This window comes from Lathamus discolor, chromosome 5 (assembly GCF_037157495.1).
Source record: "Lathamus discolor isolate bLatDis1 chromosome 5, bLatDis1.hap1, whole genome shotgun sequence".
Classification (NCBI taxonomy): Eukaryota; Metazoa; Chordata; class Aves; order Psittaciformes; family Psittacidae; genus Lathamus; species Lathamus discolor.
In genome coordinates this window covers 52,197,290-52,216,615 of record NC_088888.1, presented here as the reverse complement: position 1 = coordinate 52,216,615, position 19,326 = coordinate 52,197,290, and the positions used below count along the sequence as shown (strand labels likewise).

At 39.2% G+C, this 19,326-nt stretch overlaps 1 protein-coding gene across 1 annotated transcript in view; it reads left to right on the top strand.

Moving 5' to 3' along the window:
- ENPP1 (ectonucleotide pyrophosphatase/phosphodiesterase 1) overlaps window positions 1–19,326 on the top strand; it is a 57,679-nt gene that overhangs the window by 18,311 nt on the left and 20,042 nt on the right. Inside the window, exons 4-13 of the mRNA XM_065680860.1 lie at window positions 1,998–2,123; window positions 2,288–2,348; window positions 7,177–7,274; window positions 10,576–10,655; window positions 11,986–12,105; window positions 13,121–13,230; window positions 14,814–14,879; window positions 15,180–15,252; window positions 18,491–18,599; window positions 18,845–18,976. Coding sequence (XP_065536932.1) covers window positions 1,998–2,123; window positions 2,288–2,348; window positions 7,177–7,274; window positions 10,576–10,655; window positions 11,986–12,105; window positions 13,121–13,230; window positions 14,814–14,879; window positions 15,180–15,252; window positions 18,491–18,599; window positions 18,845–18,976 — 975 coding nt within the window. The remainder of the gene's footprint in view (window positions 1–1,997; window positions 2,124–2,287; window positions 2,349–7,176; window positions 7,275–10,575; window positions 10,656–11,985; window positions 12,106–13,120; window positions 13,231–14,813; window positions 14,880–15,179; window positions 15,253–18,490; window positions 18,600–18,844; window positions 18,977–19,326) is intronic.

Here is a 19,326-nt window from a genome sequence, read left to right as displayed (position 1 = left end):
GGGGAAAGTCTGTGAGGGACTGTGCTGCTGCCCTCTCGTTTGGAAAGAGGAGGAACAACTGTAACTTGAGGTCTCAGCCAGCTTTTTGTTCTCTGTCTGGGGGTGAGAGAACAGTGACCTGCATTGTCCCTGGCATTGGGGACAGCTCCTACATTCTCAGGCAAGCCAGGAATAGAAGTGCATTCTGCATATTGTATCTTTCTGTCATCGCCTGCGTGAAAAAGGGGAAGGACAGAGCAGCTCTGTGAAAGCTGCTTTCTCTCCTTATCCAGCTACTCAGTCCTTCTGCGTTGTTACTTCCCAGCTTGAGTGTGAAGCAAAGGTCGTGTGCTGGCCTCTGGGACAAGGCAGGGTGGCAAAATAGATTCCACTGGTGGAGAATGATTGTGAAGTGAGAAGCACTTCTTGTGGTTTGCCAGAAAGTAAAGGTCAGATAGGCAAAGGTGTGAAAAGTACCATGGAGACATTTGACAGGGAAAAGTGTTAGTGTGGGTAGGAACACTAAGAACAGAACCTGACTGTCTTTTCTATTTTAGTTTTGCCTTAATGCTTCATATGCAGCATTCTTTTCAGTTAATTATTTTTCTTCTCACTCCTCTTTACATGTATTTGTAAAATTTATCAATGTATTCGCACCCTGAAATTAGAAATTCCACTTTTAAAACCAAATGATGAAACTAGGCTTAGATCCCCAATTCAGTTGACTGTTATTGGAAGATCTTCTAAATTCTGTAAAGCTTTGAGTTTATAGAATAGTTGCATGGGATTTGCTCTCCACTGTATTTTATTACACCACTCTCCCTCAACTTAAAGAATTCTTTAAAACCAAACTGGAGAGTCTGTGTCAGCACTAAGAATGGGGATTTTTTTTTTTTTGTGGTGGTGGTTTGTTTTTCTTGTGTGGTGGTTTGGTGATGTGGTTTTGTTTTTTGTTTGTTTGTTTGTTTTTTTCTTTAATTAGTCTTAACATCAGTGGAGAATCAAATTCTAGTTTACATATAGTATCATGTAACTAGAATCATCACTGATTCTTCTCTTTCTCTCCCTCTCTCTCTCAGAAGTAAAGATCTACTGACGCTGGTAGTTATTGAAGTTCAATATTGCTGAAAGTGAGATTAACCCCCTGGGAATACTTGTAGGGATTTCTAGTTGCTAGTCATGTATGAAAATCACTGATTCTACTCAAATATCTGTGTTTGGATTCCATGTCTCTAAGACCTTCACTTAAGCATTCACTCAGCTGGTAAATTCATTCATGTTTATCCTCGTTGACTGCAAAAGCTCTGCGTGTGTTTACAACTGATAATAAAATTATCTTCAAATTATATCATGTATTGGAATATTCTGTTCAGAAAAATCAATATGTATTAGGAAAAAAGTCAACTAAAAACAGCAATGAAGCTGAAGTCAGTAGGTCTTCCTGTGAGCTTATGTATATAGTCTCAAATGATGGCAGAGTGATGTTTATTCCTAAGAGGTGCTGAAAAAAGTTGGAGTGCCAGATGGTGACTGGTAAAAAAAAAAAAGGTTGCAAATGCAATGTCAGTGCAAGTCAGAATACTGCTTCACAGTATTTTCTGGGCATTCCAAATCTAGATTCAAGTTTGGTTTTTATCTGGAGGAGTTGTTTTTGGGGGTGTCTTTATAGTGCACATTTACCAAATTAAACCCACATAAATGACTGTATTTAAAAGGATTCTTTCTGATCTGTGGTATTGATAACCATGTGCTGCATAATTGTATTCAGATGGCTACACACTTGTATTATTTAGCCAGGGTGTTGGACTAGACATTTGAACGTCTCTTCCAACCCAAAATGTTCTATGATTCTGTTTTCTGAAGTGCTAAAACTTGCAGTGTTATCCATGCATGAGATACCCTAGGGTTGGTTTTCAGTAAGTATGCATTTGAGATGGAACTTAACATTCAGTTAATGAATTCTGCACTTAGACTGGTATTAATCATTGTGCTGTCCTTCTCTCTTGTTTGTTTTTTAGCCCACATATGGACCTGCAATAAATTCAGGTGTGGAGAGAAAAGGCGACCAGAATATCATTGTTCCTGTTCAGATGATTGTGTGGAAAATAAAGATTGCTGTGTCAATTATCGTGCTATTTGTAAAGGTAAATATCCTCAACGAGTTCCTACAGTCTCTCATTTATGTACCCATATTTGTATTAAAGGAGCAAGGACATAATACAAGTTCAAAGCATCCAGTAAAATGAAAAAAACCCTTGCATTTATCTATGAGAATGTACTGTCTTAAATCGCACTCATTTGTTTTAAGGAGAGGCAAGCTGGGTTGAAGAAGAGTGTGAGGACATTACTGAACCTCAGTGTCCAAAAGGGTGAGGATGTTGTATATTTGCATAGCTCTGCTCTTTGCTTATGTTTCATTTTTAAGATTATTTTCCCTAATGTGTCTTCCTGGGACCTGCTTGCCTTTCTTATCATGGTAAAAGCAGCTGCCAGACAAAGGACACCTGTTCAGCCAGAATTTGGTAGCACTCGCTAACAGATGGGGTTGCTCCATCTCAGCACCACTCCTGTATCCCAGCACTCGCTTGACTTGCAAGACATGCCTGTCACTGAACCCTGCTCTCTCACAGTCGCGTGTACTTCGGGCAGCTCTGTCTTGTGCCATCCTTGTTATTGTCCTACATGTGCTCCAATACCCTTTCTCCCAAATATTTTGGGACTTGACCAGCAGTCTCAGGCTCCTAAGACTGCTTCTCTCACAGTTGCTTCTGAAGACCTTTCCTTGCCTGTTCTAGCCCTGGAACTGCAAACTGTAGGCAGATCACTGTCTCGGTTTCACCAGTAATATTTGCAAGCCGTCTGAACAACTTTCTTTTAAAAGGTGTAAAATGCTATGGGATCCTTGTATTCTCTGGCTTGGCTTCAAATTGGGCCTGCTCCTGCAAGTTACGTATACACTGTGTGAGGAATGACTCATGTAGATAATGGCATCAGCTCTCAGGCTCAAATAGAACAGCAAAGCTCCCAGCCAGGAAAAAAGCCTGCATTTCTTGTACTATTTTTGCTGTGAGATCTTTAACTTTAAAGCTGAAGTTGGCTGCAAGCTATGATTTTTATGCATAAGTTCTATTAATAGAAGTGACTCTTGATTGAAAATGTTCCACTGGAAAATAGCTTGTAGATATGTTGTGGGCATGAGTTGAGTTCAGTTGTGTTCATGTCTGAGAAGTGTCAAAAAAATCAAAACTAGTTTCATTTTGATGATTTTGAAATTATGGTGTGCTGTGGATATTTCTACTAAAGTAAAACATTTCAGTCTGTTCTTATAGCAGTACTTTATTTTTTTACTGAGGATATTTAAATCATGCTATACTTATTCATTGGAGTTACAATACTGTCAAACAAAATACATTTCCTTTTGGAATGTTTTTATACCAAATGAGTACTCTTCATTTTGATTCAGAGCAATAACACTGACACTCCGGAACTTTCACCAGGACAGAAACTGGAGCTTCTGTGCAGCTTGGTGTCCAAGTCCCCATAAGTCCCCATGTAGGCGGGAGGTAGCTAGGTGGTTCTGGAAGCTTTTGTCATTAGCTCCTGTTCCGGGGTCAGGGACCATGCAAGACTGTGTGCTGGGATCTGGCTCTAGGATGCTGATATCCCTGACACAAGATCGGAAGTGTTACTCCCAAGGGGTGGATAAGCAAGCAAGAGCCTTGTGCAGATCTAGCAGCTCCTGTTGGTTAACTTGTTTTTTAGGGTTTATTGTTTGTTATTTCTGTTCAGCCCATGAAAAGAATACGTAGTTACTCTACTAAAATTGTTTTAATCCTGGCAAAACCAGAAGTGTTGCAATAAAACCCAGCCCAGGGAAGGGCGATATGTGGTCAAAGTTGAATTGAACAGTGTTGACCAAAGCCTCATCTCAGGCTCTTAGCACACAAGCTTCTCCCAAAACTAACAACTCGGTAAACAATCCACTTCTTCCTATGGTGGGGTGGGCGGGAGTGCAGGTGACTAACACAGTGCTCATTTTCAGGCCTCAGGATAGCAATTCTGACTCTGTACATATTAATACAGCATGTTTTGTGGGTTAAAATTGCTGGGTTTATTCCATTTTGGGTTTAGTTGCATTTGCTCTTGTAGTGCAGAATAGACAAAAGACAATGCAGTAATCATTGAGGTGCTTAATCTGGGAAAGCCCAGTGATTTCAATGAGACTGATCAAATGCTTAAAGTGAAATACACACCTAAGTCTTTCCAAGACTAGGCTCTGTGTTGTTAAATAGGATTATACAGTTAATGGGCTAGAAGATTTCAGGTGTGACCTAGTTCTTTCCTCTGTTCTAAGAGTGAAATAATACTATGAGAATTCAAACCTACTTTGACAGTTCACCCTAGTGCTTAACTAGATGGTTTTCCTTGGGTTTGATTACGTTTTTCTGTACCTTAAGGCTCGTGCTATTTGTTCTGTGTTCAGTAAACTGGAAGAGCCGCTGATTCCTTTCCTCTTTGCAGATCTTTCTTGTATATTTGAAGATTGCTATTACACCTCGTGTTGAGGTTTTACATACATTTACCAGAAAAGAAAGCTTTGTGGTTTTATATAGGCAGTAATGCTTGGGATAGGAAATTTGTGCAGTATGTCTAGCTTCTCAAGGGGACTTTCGTTCTTCTTCCATTTCTTTCTTCTGTTTTTTTCCTTTAATTGTGGTCTAACTTGCCTGTGGTAATGCAGGTCAGCTTGGCAGTGTGGTCCGCAGTTCTGGGCTCTTGATCATCCAGGCTGGTGAACCTGCTAGACCACAGCAAGCCTGTGTTTCCTGCATTTAGTTTCCATAGAAGCCAGTTTATAGAAGTGGGTAATTACCGCTGCATTTCCTTCAGTTTGGAGTCAGGATGTGACTATGGCATACATATTTATCCAAGAGCTGAAACACCCTTGTCATGCTGTTTGGACACAGCCAGCATGAATCACAGGTAGAAACAAAACTTGAGCCTCCCAGGCTTGCTTGTTCATGGTGTCACATTTTTGAAGCAGCAAATGTAACCTCGGCTACTGACAAGAAAACATCATAGAAATTGCTGATATATCTCAGAACTGAGCTCAGGTCAGTTTGCCAGGGGATTTTACTTGAAGCTGTTCCAAAGAGTGCAGTTCCGCATTGTCTGTCATGCTTTGCTTCCCTGAGCACAGGGCAGATCATTTTACTATATGAGTTTCAGCATGTGTAGAGTATAGAAGTGAAATGGACAGTCTCCCTGGTTGTGGCAATGGTCTGTTTTGCCAGGTTTAATATTACATGTGTGAGGGGGTCAGTAGCTGGATTTGCAGACAACCAAAACATGTACTTAACAGTTGGTTTCCTTGTAAATGCCAAACCAGAAACAGTTGCGCAAAGTGCCTTTCTAAGGAGTTGTTTTAAACTTGGCTTTGGTTTTTTATTTTGCTTTGAAGTTAGACTTGTCAGAAGGTAATATTGAACATTTCATAGTTTATTGCAGGAAACGTCTCAATGAAGGTTTTGGGATTTTTGCAGTGGAGGGAATTGATTTTACAGGGGGGCGGGGTGGCAGAGAAGGTATTTGCAGAAGTTGCAGAGATCAGAATCTGTGGTGCAAACAACGCTTGTAATATGGGTGAAGGCAGTACGTGACATTTTCCCTACTGTTTTCTGCCAGAGGACTTTGATCTGAATGATCTTGGTCTGAAGATCACTCATTTCTTCTTCCCAACTAACTGCCTTTACTAAGATTTTTCAAAACCTAGTATTACATATACCATAGAAATAAGAAGCAGGCTGCAAACACACTAACTTGTTTTATTCTGTCTGGGCTGTAGGGTAGGCTATGTACTGATTATGACTAATTAAAGCCTTTTGGCTGAACTGTTGCCCACATTGTTGATTGAAATTTTCTTAAGATAGACATGTTTTGGTTGCCTGACTTATCTTCAGTTTAATATAGTCATGTTTGACTGAACTAAGACGTAAATATTTCACTTGTAAATGACTGGATTTTCTTTTTTGTGGGGTAACTACCTAAAAAAATGGTCAACACTTTATAAATATTTGTCTTCTCACTGTTTTATTTTGGGAAACTGAAGTGCAACAAAGCTTTAAACATTTTCATTTTACACTTTGTAAACATAAAAAGGAAAACTGAGCTTGCAATTGGCATGTAAAATACATTCAATCCTTTGTGAATCTGTATTTTCATTGGTTGTTGCTGCACTGCAGGGATTTTTTTGCAGTCTCGCATGTTTTCATATCTATGGGTCAAACATAGGGTAATTTTTCTATGAGGAAGAAATTACTGGTGATTATTCCTGTTTGTGATGGGATTTTTTTAAGTATTTACAGTTGAAGAGAAATTGTTGCATAGGGCTGAAGCTGGAAGCAAGCCAAAGCTGGAAAACATAGGTCCTGTAGATCCTAGAAGGGGAGAATTTATTTTTGCTAGTTCCAGTGGAATCACTTCTAAAGTTCTGTCGAGTTCCAGGCAGAAATACTACTGCTACAGTGTTCCAGGCATAAGGCCACATTTTTTCAGTGTGGAGGTTGGTAGTACTTCTGGTACAGTAGTCAAGTTCTTTCTGGTTAAATAATCTTTGCAAGATAAAGAGGAAAAACCTGTGTTATAGTTGCTGATTTAATGAATCCTGTACATGAGACATTGTTACATTCTTTTTATGCACTATATATGTACATGTAAAAAGATAACTTCTCCCCCTCTACCAGGTAGATCAAAAATTTTTCAGGAGCAAAGAGAATATGTGAAGCCATGGCTTTCCCTTTTTTCTCTTTCCCTGCTTTTACCTTGGGGTGGGAGGCAGGGTTGAAGTGGTTGAGTGTTGCTCCAGTGGGACTGATTTCAAGATCAGGAGTTCCAAACCCACCAGGCAGATTGCATGAGCATCTTGGCTCATTCTTTATGAGTGCTTGTGAAATCAGGCCCTGTGCATGTAATCCTCAGCCTTTTTGGGTAGGGTTGCTACACTAGCCTGTGAGATGATGGACTAGATGGCTGGTCTGTTCACAACCTGCAAGCCTGCCTGCTTGGTAAGATTTACTTCCTTGGTCTGATTTATAGTCCCATAATAAACATCCCCACTATGTGAGGGAAACTTTCTTGAGATGAGTGGTTGGTACTTTTGGAGTCAGTCTTCTAATACTTCAATTTCTGCTTGTTCAGATTTACCAAATCTCCAGTGTTACTATTTTCATTGGATGGCTTCAGAGCAGAATACCTGCGGACTTGGGGTGGACTTCTACCTGTTATTAGCAAATTACGTGAGTAGCTTATTTGTCTAAGCAATATCATGATGTCTTATCTGAAAAATCAATAGCAGCTCTGCTTGCTCTTTAAAATCCACGTTCTTCCTCCATGGAAATAGAAGTTGATGCTCTAAATAACAGCCATGCACAGAGAATTTGAGGTGTGAGAGGGTGGAAGGGCAAAAGGTAGGAGAGGGCATGAGGAAAGGGCCCTTTGGATTTTCACTGAAACCTTAAAAATTACTGAGAAGCCCTTCTATACTTACGAGGTGGATGCTTTTTGCTGTGAGTTTACTTTATTTCTTCAAAATAGAAGTAGACCCACTTTTTACTCTGTATATTGTCTTATATTCAGATGGAATGGCTTCTGAAAATGGAAAGCAAGGTAGAAAGCATTTGATTATGTTTGTAAAAAAGAAGGAAGAGATTAGGAGTAGGTAATATAGAAGGGCTGGTAGAAGTGTGTTGAATCTGAGAAAACCTTTATTTAGCAACCATTTGCAGAAGAAATGAGAGCTTCATAAGCACATGTTTTATTCCTAGATTTTATAGTGTCTTACTTAACTTTCTTAGAGTATAACTAACTTCGCATTTTGTGTCTCTGTTTTGGCTGTGGTCTTAAAAAAAAAAAAATTCCAACCAAAAAAAACCCCAAAAACCCAACAAAACAAAAAACTGATGGTATTTCTTGTCTGAAGAATACACCAATCTTCTTGACATTCATAAATTACTACCCGGGGTGACTGGCTTCAGTTTGGCTTAAAAATAAATTGGTAAAAATACTTGGGTTTTGTACAGTGGTTGTTACAACTTGACCTGTTCCAGAGGATAACAACTCACAGATGTATTTGAGGTTTTAGCTTTCTTCATTTTGATCCATGTTAGAATAAAACAAGGCATTTGAAACAATTTCATTAAATATAGTTACAGAAGAGTTCTGTTGAATAAGACTTCTTGAGTACCACAAGAAGAGGCTGACCTTTGCAAACGGGTATAGCTCTGGCTGCAGTACAAGATAACAGTGCCACAAAGCATCTGTAGGACTTCCAGGCTGTGACATCCATTTATACATGTGACGTTTCTGCATTCTTTGGACTGGACGCACTACAGTGCAACTTCTTTGATTTCTGTAATCAACTTGTATTTCTTTTTCCACTGAAACCATGGTGAATTCTGACCAGTAACAATACAAGTATCTTAGCATCCTCTTCAATGTTGCTTCACTTCTGCAGAACCATGGAGTTTTTGATGGTCAAAACTTCCATTATTTTTTTTTTTTAAGTATTCTAAAATTAGAATGGCTAATACTGGCTTTGGGCATGACAAAATGAAGTATTGTCTGGGGGAAGATATTTCTGCATTATGTCTATGGTTCTACATTACACTAGAGCATGTTATGTAATCTGATAAGACTTTTATGATGGGATATACTACATGATCTTCAGGTCCGTCCATCCCTCCCCCCCCCCCCCCAGTAAAATGCTGGGTGAAAGCCCAGATAATTCAAGCTTTCTTCAGCAAGAGAAAATCTCATGAATGAAAACTGGTGTCAGTGGTGTGTATATCACATGACATTTGGGCATGTGGCTTCAGATCTCAAGGCGCTTCATGTTCTATGTGTCTAAGCACTGAAAATGGTGGAAGGAGTCATATTGTAAATATAAACATTGCTACAGTACTTTACTGTCGTGCACAAGTAACCATAATGGATAAAGTGCTTGACTAATTAAAAAAAAAAAAATTGAATCCTTTTGGAGTTCATAGTTATCCATTTTACATGTAGATATTCAAAAAGAGAGACTATCTATGAATGCCTGTTTAAAAAGTATTAACTTCTCAGACTGCCCAGTTCTTTATTAAATTAGAGCCATGCTAAATCCAGAGCTTTTCTTTAAAACACTTGATGACAAGTCCAGCATTCTATTAGTTAGAAATATTCCCATTATCTAGTCCTGTTAATTCAGCCATGCCTACAATGAAATTCTGATGTCTGCTTGGATAAATCTTCATAACTTCATAACTTTTTAGCAAGCTTTATTATGCACTTGCTCTCTGCTGCCTGCTGAAAGGTGGCAATTCAGCATGGAGCTGAAGCATAAAAATAATGTGTGAATAGAAATAATGTGTGTGTATAGGATTGAGAGAAGACTTTTTCATGTACTTCTTGGCTGTGGTGTCATAAATTTAAAATAAATACTTCTTTTGTCTTAAATTGTCTTTTAACCAAGGCAACAAGAAGAAAGATAATTCTTACGGAAATTCCCAGCAAAAACCCCTAGGATGTTGGCCAAACTGAGTTTTTAAGTCTACTTTTCTCTTACTTTAAAAACAGTAAAAAAAAAAAAACCCAAACCAAAACAAAACAAAAAAACTAAAAAAAAAAAACCAAAACCCCAAACCCCATCTTCCCCACTCATCCCCAACAAAACAAAAAAAAAAAATTCAGAAAACAGCCTTAACAACAGATGTAGAAGTGGTTGAAATGTGTCAAGTGTATTGCAGTAGCAAAAGGTACAACGGATGATTTGAATGCAGATGTGGGAAGGAATGTCTGTGTAACTTGAGAGGATTTACTTTCTAGCTTGGCTTCTTTATATGTTGGTCAGCTCAAACTGATGATTTCAGCTGAGATCTAATCCAAAAACCCTAATTCCAGGAGCTCAAATTGCCCCAATACACTTTTTGTTATCAAATCTTGTGTTTTTATTTTCTTTGTATTTTATATAGTGGCCCTATGATTTGTATATCAAGATAAAGAAAAATTTGAGATCCACCCTAGACTAAGAGTTCATTTTTATTAAAAAATTATAAAAAAAAAAAAAATTGCAGACTGCTAAGTAAACAGTGATTTGATGGGTGACTGAGAAAGCCAGGGCATCACTGTGCTAGTGTCCACTTCCTCTCTGAGAGCACCCAGGGTGAAGTAGCTAGTTGGTTTCAAGCCGCAGACTTGACTTAGCGCATACCAGGGCAGTTTTGGAGGGTGTGAAATCTTTGATAATTTGATAATTTGTTCTTATCTATGCATGTTTTTCATAAGGATTGTAGGTTTTGCTCATATGACCATTGAAGTCAGTCATTAGAAGTATGTAAAATTAGTCAGCTAAAATTTTAGTCAGCTTGTGAATGAATATAGGAAGAAAAATGAAGTATTAACTCCTAAACTTTGAAGAATAAGAATGTTCTGGAAATATCTTCTTTTTTTCTTTTTTTTCTTTCTCTTTATGGATGTATGTCTTCATGAGAGAAACTTGCAAGGGTTCTTAAAGGCTTTTATTTCTGTAATTTTGATGGTTTTCTTTCTTCCTCTCTGTAGAGAAATGTGGAACATATACTTCCAGTATGAGACCAGTGTATCCTTCAAAAACCTTTCCCAATCATTACTCTATTGTCACAGTAAGTATTCCTGTGTATTATGTTTTGCACTACTAGAGAGACTGTTCATTATCAAGTTGTCTCCAAGGACATAGTGTATTTTTTAGTATTAGAATAATAGGATTTCCCTTCAGAATATGAAATGGATTATAGCTGATAAAGACAGTCATTATATAAGGCTACAACTCAGTGATCAGATCTAATCTGATTAAGTAATCCAATGCTTCCAAGACTAGCTGCAAGAATGCCTATATAGGTGGAAGGTCACATCACTCTGCAACTCCCCGCTTGTGTATTTCCACTAAATTGCAGTCTCTCTCTGAGAGAGCAGCCTGACTCCTTTGCACAGCCACTTTTGTTCCACTTCTTTAACGTAGCTTGGCATGATGCAAAGAAGAGTATGAAGTGAAAGGCAAGATTTAAACATGACATCGATACTGACTTTGATAGAGTATATCCAAACCTGGATAGGAATGTCACAAAGCTGATCTTGTAAATTTATCACCTTCTACATGTAGGAAGAAAAAGAAACAATGAGGTTTTCAACACTGAATGCAGGGTTGGAATCCAGCACGTTCTTAGTTTCATATGTCAGACTAAATTCAGCCAAATACGATGATCTCCACCTTCTTTTTGACTTTCTTAGTTTGTCAGGACTTCTGTTAAGTGAGGAGCACAGATTTGGGAATGAGATGTTTAAACATGTAATCCTCACAAATTTCCATTGTTGAATATGCAACTAAGAGGCATTAATCATGCCCTGCAGCCATGTGAAAGTGCCCCTAAATACAGTATAGAGCTTTGCCTCAGCTCTCCAGGAGTGGTGTTTATCAGGGTCCTAATGGTGGTGGTGTTATATCCTTCAAAGTAAAAAGGAGCCAGTCTCCTTGAAGGCAGAACACAAAGCCTGTTTAAAACTACCTAATATCTGGTGCCTCTGAGCACTTTTACTGCTTATGTAATGGCTTTCATCTGCTGATATGCAATTCTCCTTTGAAATCTTGTTTTTGGCCATGTGATGAAGGTTCAGCAGAAGTAGTTGCTTTGTCATTGGTACTAAAGGTAAAACAAATGTGTGAACTAAGAGGTTGTCTTACAGTTTGATCCCAGAGCAAGTTTCTTGCCTTTTTTTTTTTATTTGTTTTTAAATCTCACTGAGAAGCACTTGAGAATTGTAAGGTAGGGTTCAGTGGCAATGGTGGGTGACGCTGTTATATTAATTAATTTGAGGTACTGGTAGAGTGGAAGTCACATATAGATTATTCACTGCACATATTTGTCTAATGGACATTTGTTTGTATAGGTGGAAGGTTCTTTATAACACTGTAACAAGTTATACTCTCAATTACAGGGTCTGTATCCTGAATCTCATGGTATAATTGATAACAAGATGTATGACCCCAAAAGAAATGCATCCTTTACCCTTAAAAGTGAAGAGAAGTTTAATCCACAGTGGTACCAAGGGCAGCCTGTAAGTATTAATACACTGCTGAGAATGTATACTGGCTTGTTGTTATGTTACTTAATATTGCTCGGATGCATAGTGATGTTGAAAGAGTACAGAGGGTACTTTTAAGTCAGCCAAGAAGCATTACTCAGCATGATTAGGAATTGCTGTACCAGAGCAGCAAAATGACAAATGAAACAAAGTGCAACAGACTTTATTGAACTTAAATGTAATTTCCTTTAAGGAGAACATTTGCTTTAAGTAACTAATAAAGATACCAGATTTTATTCTGGTTTTAATATAAAGTGGGCTTGCAGTTAGCTTTTTTGAGGAAATTGTCAAACGAGTTAGTTTTAGTAATCAGCAGCAGTAAAGGTTTACGCTGTGCCCAGATTACTGCTAAATCTCAAGATGCAGTTTTAAAAGAAAACATCTCAGTTCAATTATACAGCTGTGGCAAACCTACTGATGCCATCAAAATGAAGTGGCACAGGACAGTTTGGGTGAGTGCTATCCTGAAGAATAGCAAGAAGCAACTATTGTAACTGGTTTTAGTAATGTGGGAGGATAAATTTATTTTTTGTTGGGGAAGAGCACACAAGGGTAGACTTTGCAAACCACTGAGAAGTGGTTTGCACAAGTGAGGCAAGAAAACATGCAGAAGGCAGACAGAAACCTGCAAATCATGAGATCAGCACTAAAATCAGAAGAGCTGACCAAAGTCCTACTTTCATATTTCAGAGTATGTGGGACATAGGTCCTCAGAACATTCCTACCCCTTCTTACTTCGCTGTTCTTGAGACATTTCCCCTACCTAGGTCTGTACCCAGCAGAAGGGATGCGAGTATTTGCCGTAATGAATTAGGCTGCAAGGTGTATCTGGACTGCAGATGACATGCAAGATCGACTGTATGTTGTGCTCCACTTACATTCTTAGGTTTTGATCTTGCTGAAAGGTGCAGAGATGGTAGTGGATTTACTTGCAGTTACTTGGTTAACTCAGTGACCTGCACTAATGATGGTGATTGTTGTCCTGCAGATTTGGCTAACGGCTATGTACCAAGGTCTAAAGGCTGCTACGTTCTTTTGGCCTGGGTCAGATGTAGCGGTTAATGGAACCTTTCCAAACCGGTATGAAAAATACAATAGGTATGTAAATTCCTGTGTTTTGGATTAATATTTTAAACTGTTGCAATGGGATGTACACCAGAAAAATCAGAATTTCTCCCTCCCCCACCCTGCTTTTCTAAATAGAATCATAGAATCATAGAATGGTTAGGGTTGGAAAGGACCTCAAGATCATCTAGTTCCAACCCCCCTGCCATGGACAGGGACACCTCTCACTAAACCATCCAACACAAGGCTACATCCAACCTGGCCTTGAACACTGCCAGGGATGGAGCACTCACAACCTCCCTGGGCAACCGATTCCAGTGTCTCACCACCCTAACAGGAAAGAATTTGCTCCTTATATCCAATCTAAACTTCCCCTGTTTAAGTTTTAACCCGTTACCCCTTGTCCTGTCACTACAGTCCCTGACAAAGAGTCCCTCCCCAGCATCCTTATAGGCCCCCTTCAGGTACTGGAAGGCTGCTATGTGCAACTATAGCTGTGTGCAACACGTAAAAAGATAAGATCCGATTAACTTTGTTTCAGTATAACATAGATTCTTTGTCTAATCATTTTGTCATTGCTCAGCAAATCTTTTAAGGAAAGATATGGAAAATCAGTTTTAAAAGCAGCCAGCTTTGAAGCTTTAGTGCTTTTCTGTTTCTACTTACAAACATCTTTTGTGGGTGTGTTTAGAGTCATTCAGCCCAAGTGTCTCATACACTGAATAGATCATGGATTGTCATGATATTGTCCATGAAAACTGAAGTAATCTGAGGTAAATTGTTCCAATGTAAAATTACTTTCATTGCAAATTTTGAAAGTACTTCATATTAAGGCAGTCATATTTTAGTGATTGCTCTTCACTGCAGCTAAGCCTTTTCTGACTAATGAAAATTCTAGATAAATCTGTCTATCACCATTTGTTTAATAATCTCAAAACTCGCCCAAGAAATCAGGCTTTTCACTTTGATCTTCCTAGGATTATTTCTTATATTCTTCTTATAGCAGTCAAATTCTGATTGTCGCCTTAGATCTTTTTTTCATTAGGAACTTGTACCTTGTTATTTGAACTTGTATGAAGTAGCTGAATTACTAATTTTGTGGGTGCCTCATCTTGTTCTAGGTCAACATGCTTATTGTTTGTCTCCTTGATATAGAGCATCTCCTTTGTGACATAGTTGAGAACTTGCATTCAGGCTGTTTAAACATTTAACAAAACAACAACAAAACTCACACCAAAACCCAGCCAGCCAAACCCAACAACAAACCATCCCCAATCTGAAACTTTTTCAAAATACACTACGGGAGTGAAAACTTGCATATGATTTTGCACCTTGAAGCCAATTATTCTCTTTGTATAATAAACAATACTGGGAGCTTTATTCTAATCACATTACAATCAATGGGGATAATATTCAAGGGAGCTTTAGATCAGGCCATTAACTTCTGTAGACTCACAGGCAATTAGAATAAACTTGAGTCCTGCTAAATAATCATTAATGGTGTCTAGTTGAATTAAAATTTCTTTGCTAAAGCACGTTGACTTTGTAATGTGTGACTAAATATTTTTAGCTTTTGGAAGTACAAGGTTGGTTGATCTTCTGTTGTTCTGATACAGCTCAATCCCCTTTGAAGAAAGGGTGGTGACTGTTCTTCGCTGGCTGCAGTTACCTGAAGATGAAAGGTACATATGCAACTGCAAATTCCCATTCAAGTGGTGTTGCAGTTAATCACTTTGTAAATATGATTTCTGTTTTAAACAGTACCTTATACAGTATTCTAACAGAGTTAAAGTATTTAATGCAAGCCTGTTTCTATGACTGAAGTCTTTTATAATTAAGTTACATTTCTCTATTTCCCTTTAATGTGTCCTTCAGCTGACAGTGTTGTTTCCAATATTTGATATCCATTGTTAAAATATAATCTCTTCAAACTGTTTCAACATGTATGTAAAATATTACATTTTTGGTACTGTTTGATATAGACCACACTTTTACACTCTGTATTTAGAAGAACCAGATTCCTCGGGCCATAAGTTTGGACCAGTAAGCAGCGGAGTAAGTAGTTTTGTAGTTTCTTAATTTTATTCTTTTTTTAAATGTTAAGCTTTGCTCTGACTTTATAATAAACTTTCATGATTCATGTTAGGTTAACCAAAACAATGTTCAGTATGCTTATGAGGAAAATGAATTATGAATAGACAGCCCATCCATAATTAACACTGATATCAAAACATGTAATAAACAGCCTATTTAGTAAGTCTAATTTCTATTTTATTTATTTCAATAACTTTTAAATTGCAAAAGCATTTTTGGGTATGTCTTGTATATAGTTTTATCTATTGTTACTAATTCTTTATGTTGATTTGTGGTGGGGGAACCACAAAAAGTTTGTATAGTTTAGCAAGAATAGAGATTTTTATAGCAATGGTCCAAATTTTGGTGGTTAAGCATTTGTGTTAGAGTTGTCATTCGTTTTCCCACAGTCTCTGTGCAAAAGTTAGGTGAATATTGGTCTTATCTCCCTGCGGTTAGATTTTATATGTTCTTGGAAAGAAGGTGGTAAAAGGGACATTCACCCCATCACAGTCTGTGCTGTACCTACTTTATAAATAGGAAAATTTTTTGGGACAGCTACTGTTTTCAGAACTGCTAAATAGCACTACCTTTTCATAGAATCATAGAATAGTTAGGGTTGGAAAGGACCTCAAGATCATATAGTTCCAACCCCCCTGCCATGGGCAGAGACACCTCACACTAAACCATGCCACCCAAGGCTTCATCCAACCTGGCCTTGGACACTGCCAAGGATGGAGCACTCACAGCCTCCCTGGGCAACCACCACCCTAACAGGAAAGAATTTTCTCCTTATATCCAATCTAAACTTCCCCTGTTTAAGTTTTAACCCATTACCCCTTGTCCTGTCACTACAGTCCCTGACAAAGAGTCCCTCCCCAGCATCCTTATAGGCCCCCTTCAGATACTGGAAGGCTGCTATGAGGTCTCCAAGCAGCCTTCTCTTCTCCAGGCTGAACAGCCCCAACTTCCTCAGCCTGTCTTCATATGGTAGGTGCTCCAGTCCCCTGATCATCCTCGTGGCCCTTCTCTGGACTTGTTCCAACAGTTCAATGTCCTTTTTATGTTGAGGACACCAGAACTGCACACAATACTCCAGGTGAGGTCTCACAAGAGCAGAGTAGAGGGGCGGGATCACCTCCTTCGACCTGCTGGTCACGCTCCTTTTGATGCAGCCCAGGATACGGTTGGCTTTCTGGGCTGCGAGCACACACTGAAGCCGGCTCATGTTCATGCTCATCGACCAGCACCCCCAAGTCCTTCTCTGCAGGGCCGCTCTGAATCTCTTCTTTGCCCAAGCTGTAGCTGTGCCTGGGATTGCTCCAACCCAGGTGTAGGACCTTGCACTTGTCATGGTTGAACTTCATAAGGTTGGCATCAGCCCACCTCACAAGCGTGTCAAGGTCCCTCTGGATGGCATCCCTTCCCTCCAGCGTATCAACCGGACCACACAGCTTGGTGTCATCGGCAAACTTGCTGAGGGCGCACTCAATCCCACTGTCCATGTCAGCAATGAAGATGTTAAACAAGACCGGTCCCAACACCGATCCCTGAGGGACACCACTCGTTACCGGTCTCCAGCCGGACATCGAGCCATTGACCACAACTCTTTGTGTGCAGCCATCCAGCCAGTTCTTTATCCACCGAGTGGTCCACCCATCAAATTGATGTCTCTCCAATTTAGAGACAAGGATGTTGTGTGGGACAGTGTCAAACACTTTGCATAAGTCCAGGTAGATGACATCAACTGCTTTACCCTTGTCCATCAGTTCTGTAGCCCCATGATAGAAGGCCACCAAATTGGTCAGGCAGGATTTCCCCTAAGTGAAGCCATGCTGGCTGTCACCAAGCACCTTGTTGTTTTTCATGTGCCTTAGCATGCCTTCCAGGAGAATGTGCTCCAAGATTTTACCAGGCACAGAGGTGAGACTGACTGGTCTGTAATTCCCCGGGTTTTCCATTTTCCCCCTCTTGAAAATGAGGGTTATATTTCCCTTTTTCCAGTCGTTGGAACTTCACCTGACTGTCATGATTTTTCAAATATGATGGCCAGTGGCTTAGCAACTTCATTCGCCAGCTCCTTCAGGACCCGCGGATGGATTCCATCAGGTCCCAGGGACTTGTGTGCGTTCAGATTTTTAAGATGGTCTCAAACCAGATCCTCTCCTACAGTGGGCAGACCACAGTGAAAAATGCAAAGGAAAAAGCTCCTGGAAATTCAGGAACTTTGTAAAATTCTCTTGTCTTGAATGATCAGGAAGTTTGGGCATCTAATCAGGTATTTAACCTCAGTGGTGACAACAGTAAAAACCTGTTGCCAATTTCTAAGGTATTAACTTTTACTGTTTCTTTAAGGAACTGAAAGATTAATGTAAGTGCTCAGTGAAGTATCAGACAACTAATTAGAACTGCAGTATAGGGAAAGTGTTGAAATTGATTATAGTTTTCTTTGAGTAATAAGTGGATCTGAAGTTCTGCATGTCAGGAGTGCTTTGGAGAAAAAGAGCTTGAGGGTTTGAACATAGTCTCCCCAGGAGCATCTCGTCTTTGTTCACATAAAACCAGGCAGCTTATACAAGTAGCGTAATGAGGTAACAGAATAACTTAATTAAAAATTACTTGTTTTGGCATTGTTTGCTTGTCAAGTATTCAAAAGTAGGTCCAGTGGCTGTACCTGTGCAGATGAGCTTGAACGCCAAACCCCTGATCATGGACAAGGCTAGGTTGGTAGTTTGTTCTAGGCTTTTTCAGTCCCTTTAAAATAATTTGAGACTGATATCCAGTCACAATTTCAAGGACAGTTTACTCCAGGGTCTCTCTCAACAGGGACTCTGAGGAAGAGTACTGCAGGCTTGGCTTCCTCTATTCTCTTCAGCCCTCTGGTGTTCTCCCATCAGCTTCTGCACTCTTAGGCAAGACATTCCATGTTGCCCGTGGTTGTACCCCTCATAATGCAATAAACATCCCCTATTTCATACTTTTAAAACCACCCAACCACCCTCACTAGCTATAATGTGGGAGCTGCTGCAGTTTAGGTCCCCTGTGTCCTTCATACATACCTGGACTGCATCTAGCTTTGAATAGTCTGTAAGAAGAGCTCCTTGTTCTTTATTAGCACATACTGTTACAGTTAAAACTTATTCACTCTCTCTATAGAAATAAATTCAATTCTTAATTGAAGTGTTAACCCTTACTTTACATTCCAATTTTTGCCCTACAGGTCATTATGGCATTACAGAGAGTGGACAGCATAGTAGGGATGCTGATGGATGGTCTCAAGCAAATGAACTTGCATAAATGCCTGAACATTATTTTCATATCAGATCATGGTAAATTAAATTTTCTGAAATATATCAGAATTTAATACCTGCTTTTATAATAATATTCTGAGTTTATACTTGCATGTTTCTGGCAAGGTTAATGATGCAGCCAATACCTGTAGAAATTATGCTTTGTACTATCAAGATCATGCAAGAGATAAACAGTGTAGGTGAGAATCAGACTATTTTGGCCTCAACAAGGTTTTTGTACACTCATATTCCCATTTTAAAAAGAATTTTATTTCCCTTTGCAGGGATGGAAGCAGGGAGCTGCAGAAAAACAGCGTATCTGAACAGCTATCTGGACAATGTTCAAGATTTCATAGTAGTACCTGGTCCTGCAGCTCGCCTAAGACCTAATAATGTTCCAGATGAGTATTTCTCTTGTATGTAATTGCTAAACTAATTTTTATTACTTGGTTATACACTTTTGTACTTTATGAATACAGTCTTAGGATTCATATATTCCATTGGTAAACCTGAGTGAAGGTCAACTAGGTACATCCTGGGTAATGATGAAGAGGAAATAAGGAGTAGTGCACCTGTGTTTTTTAAAGGCTGGACTGAAAGTTCGTTTGAATCCTACAGATTGCTTTTGGTGGCTGCCTCGGAGTGACCAACTGCAAATGCTTTTGCCTTGTGAATGGCATTCATTTGAACCAGATCTTTGGTGCTCAAGACAGCCCAAAAATGCCCCCCTAATGTTTCACCTCATTTCCTGATTCATCAGTTTATG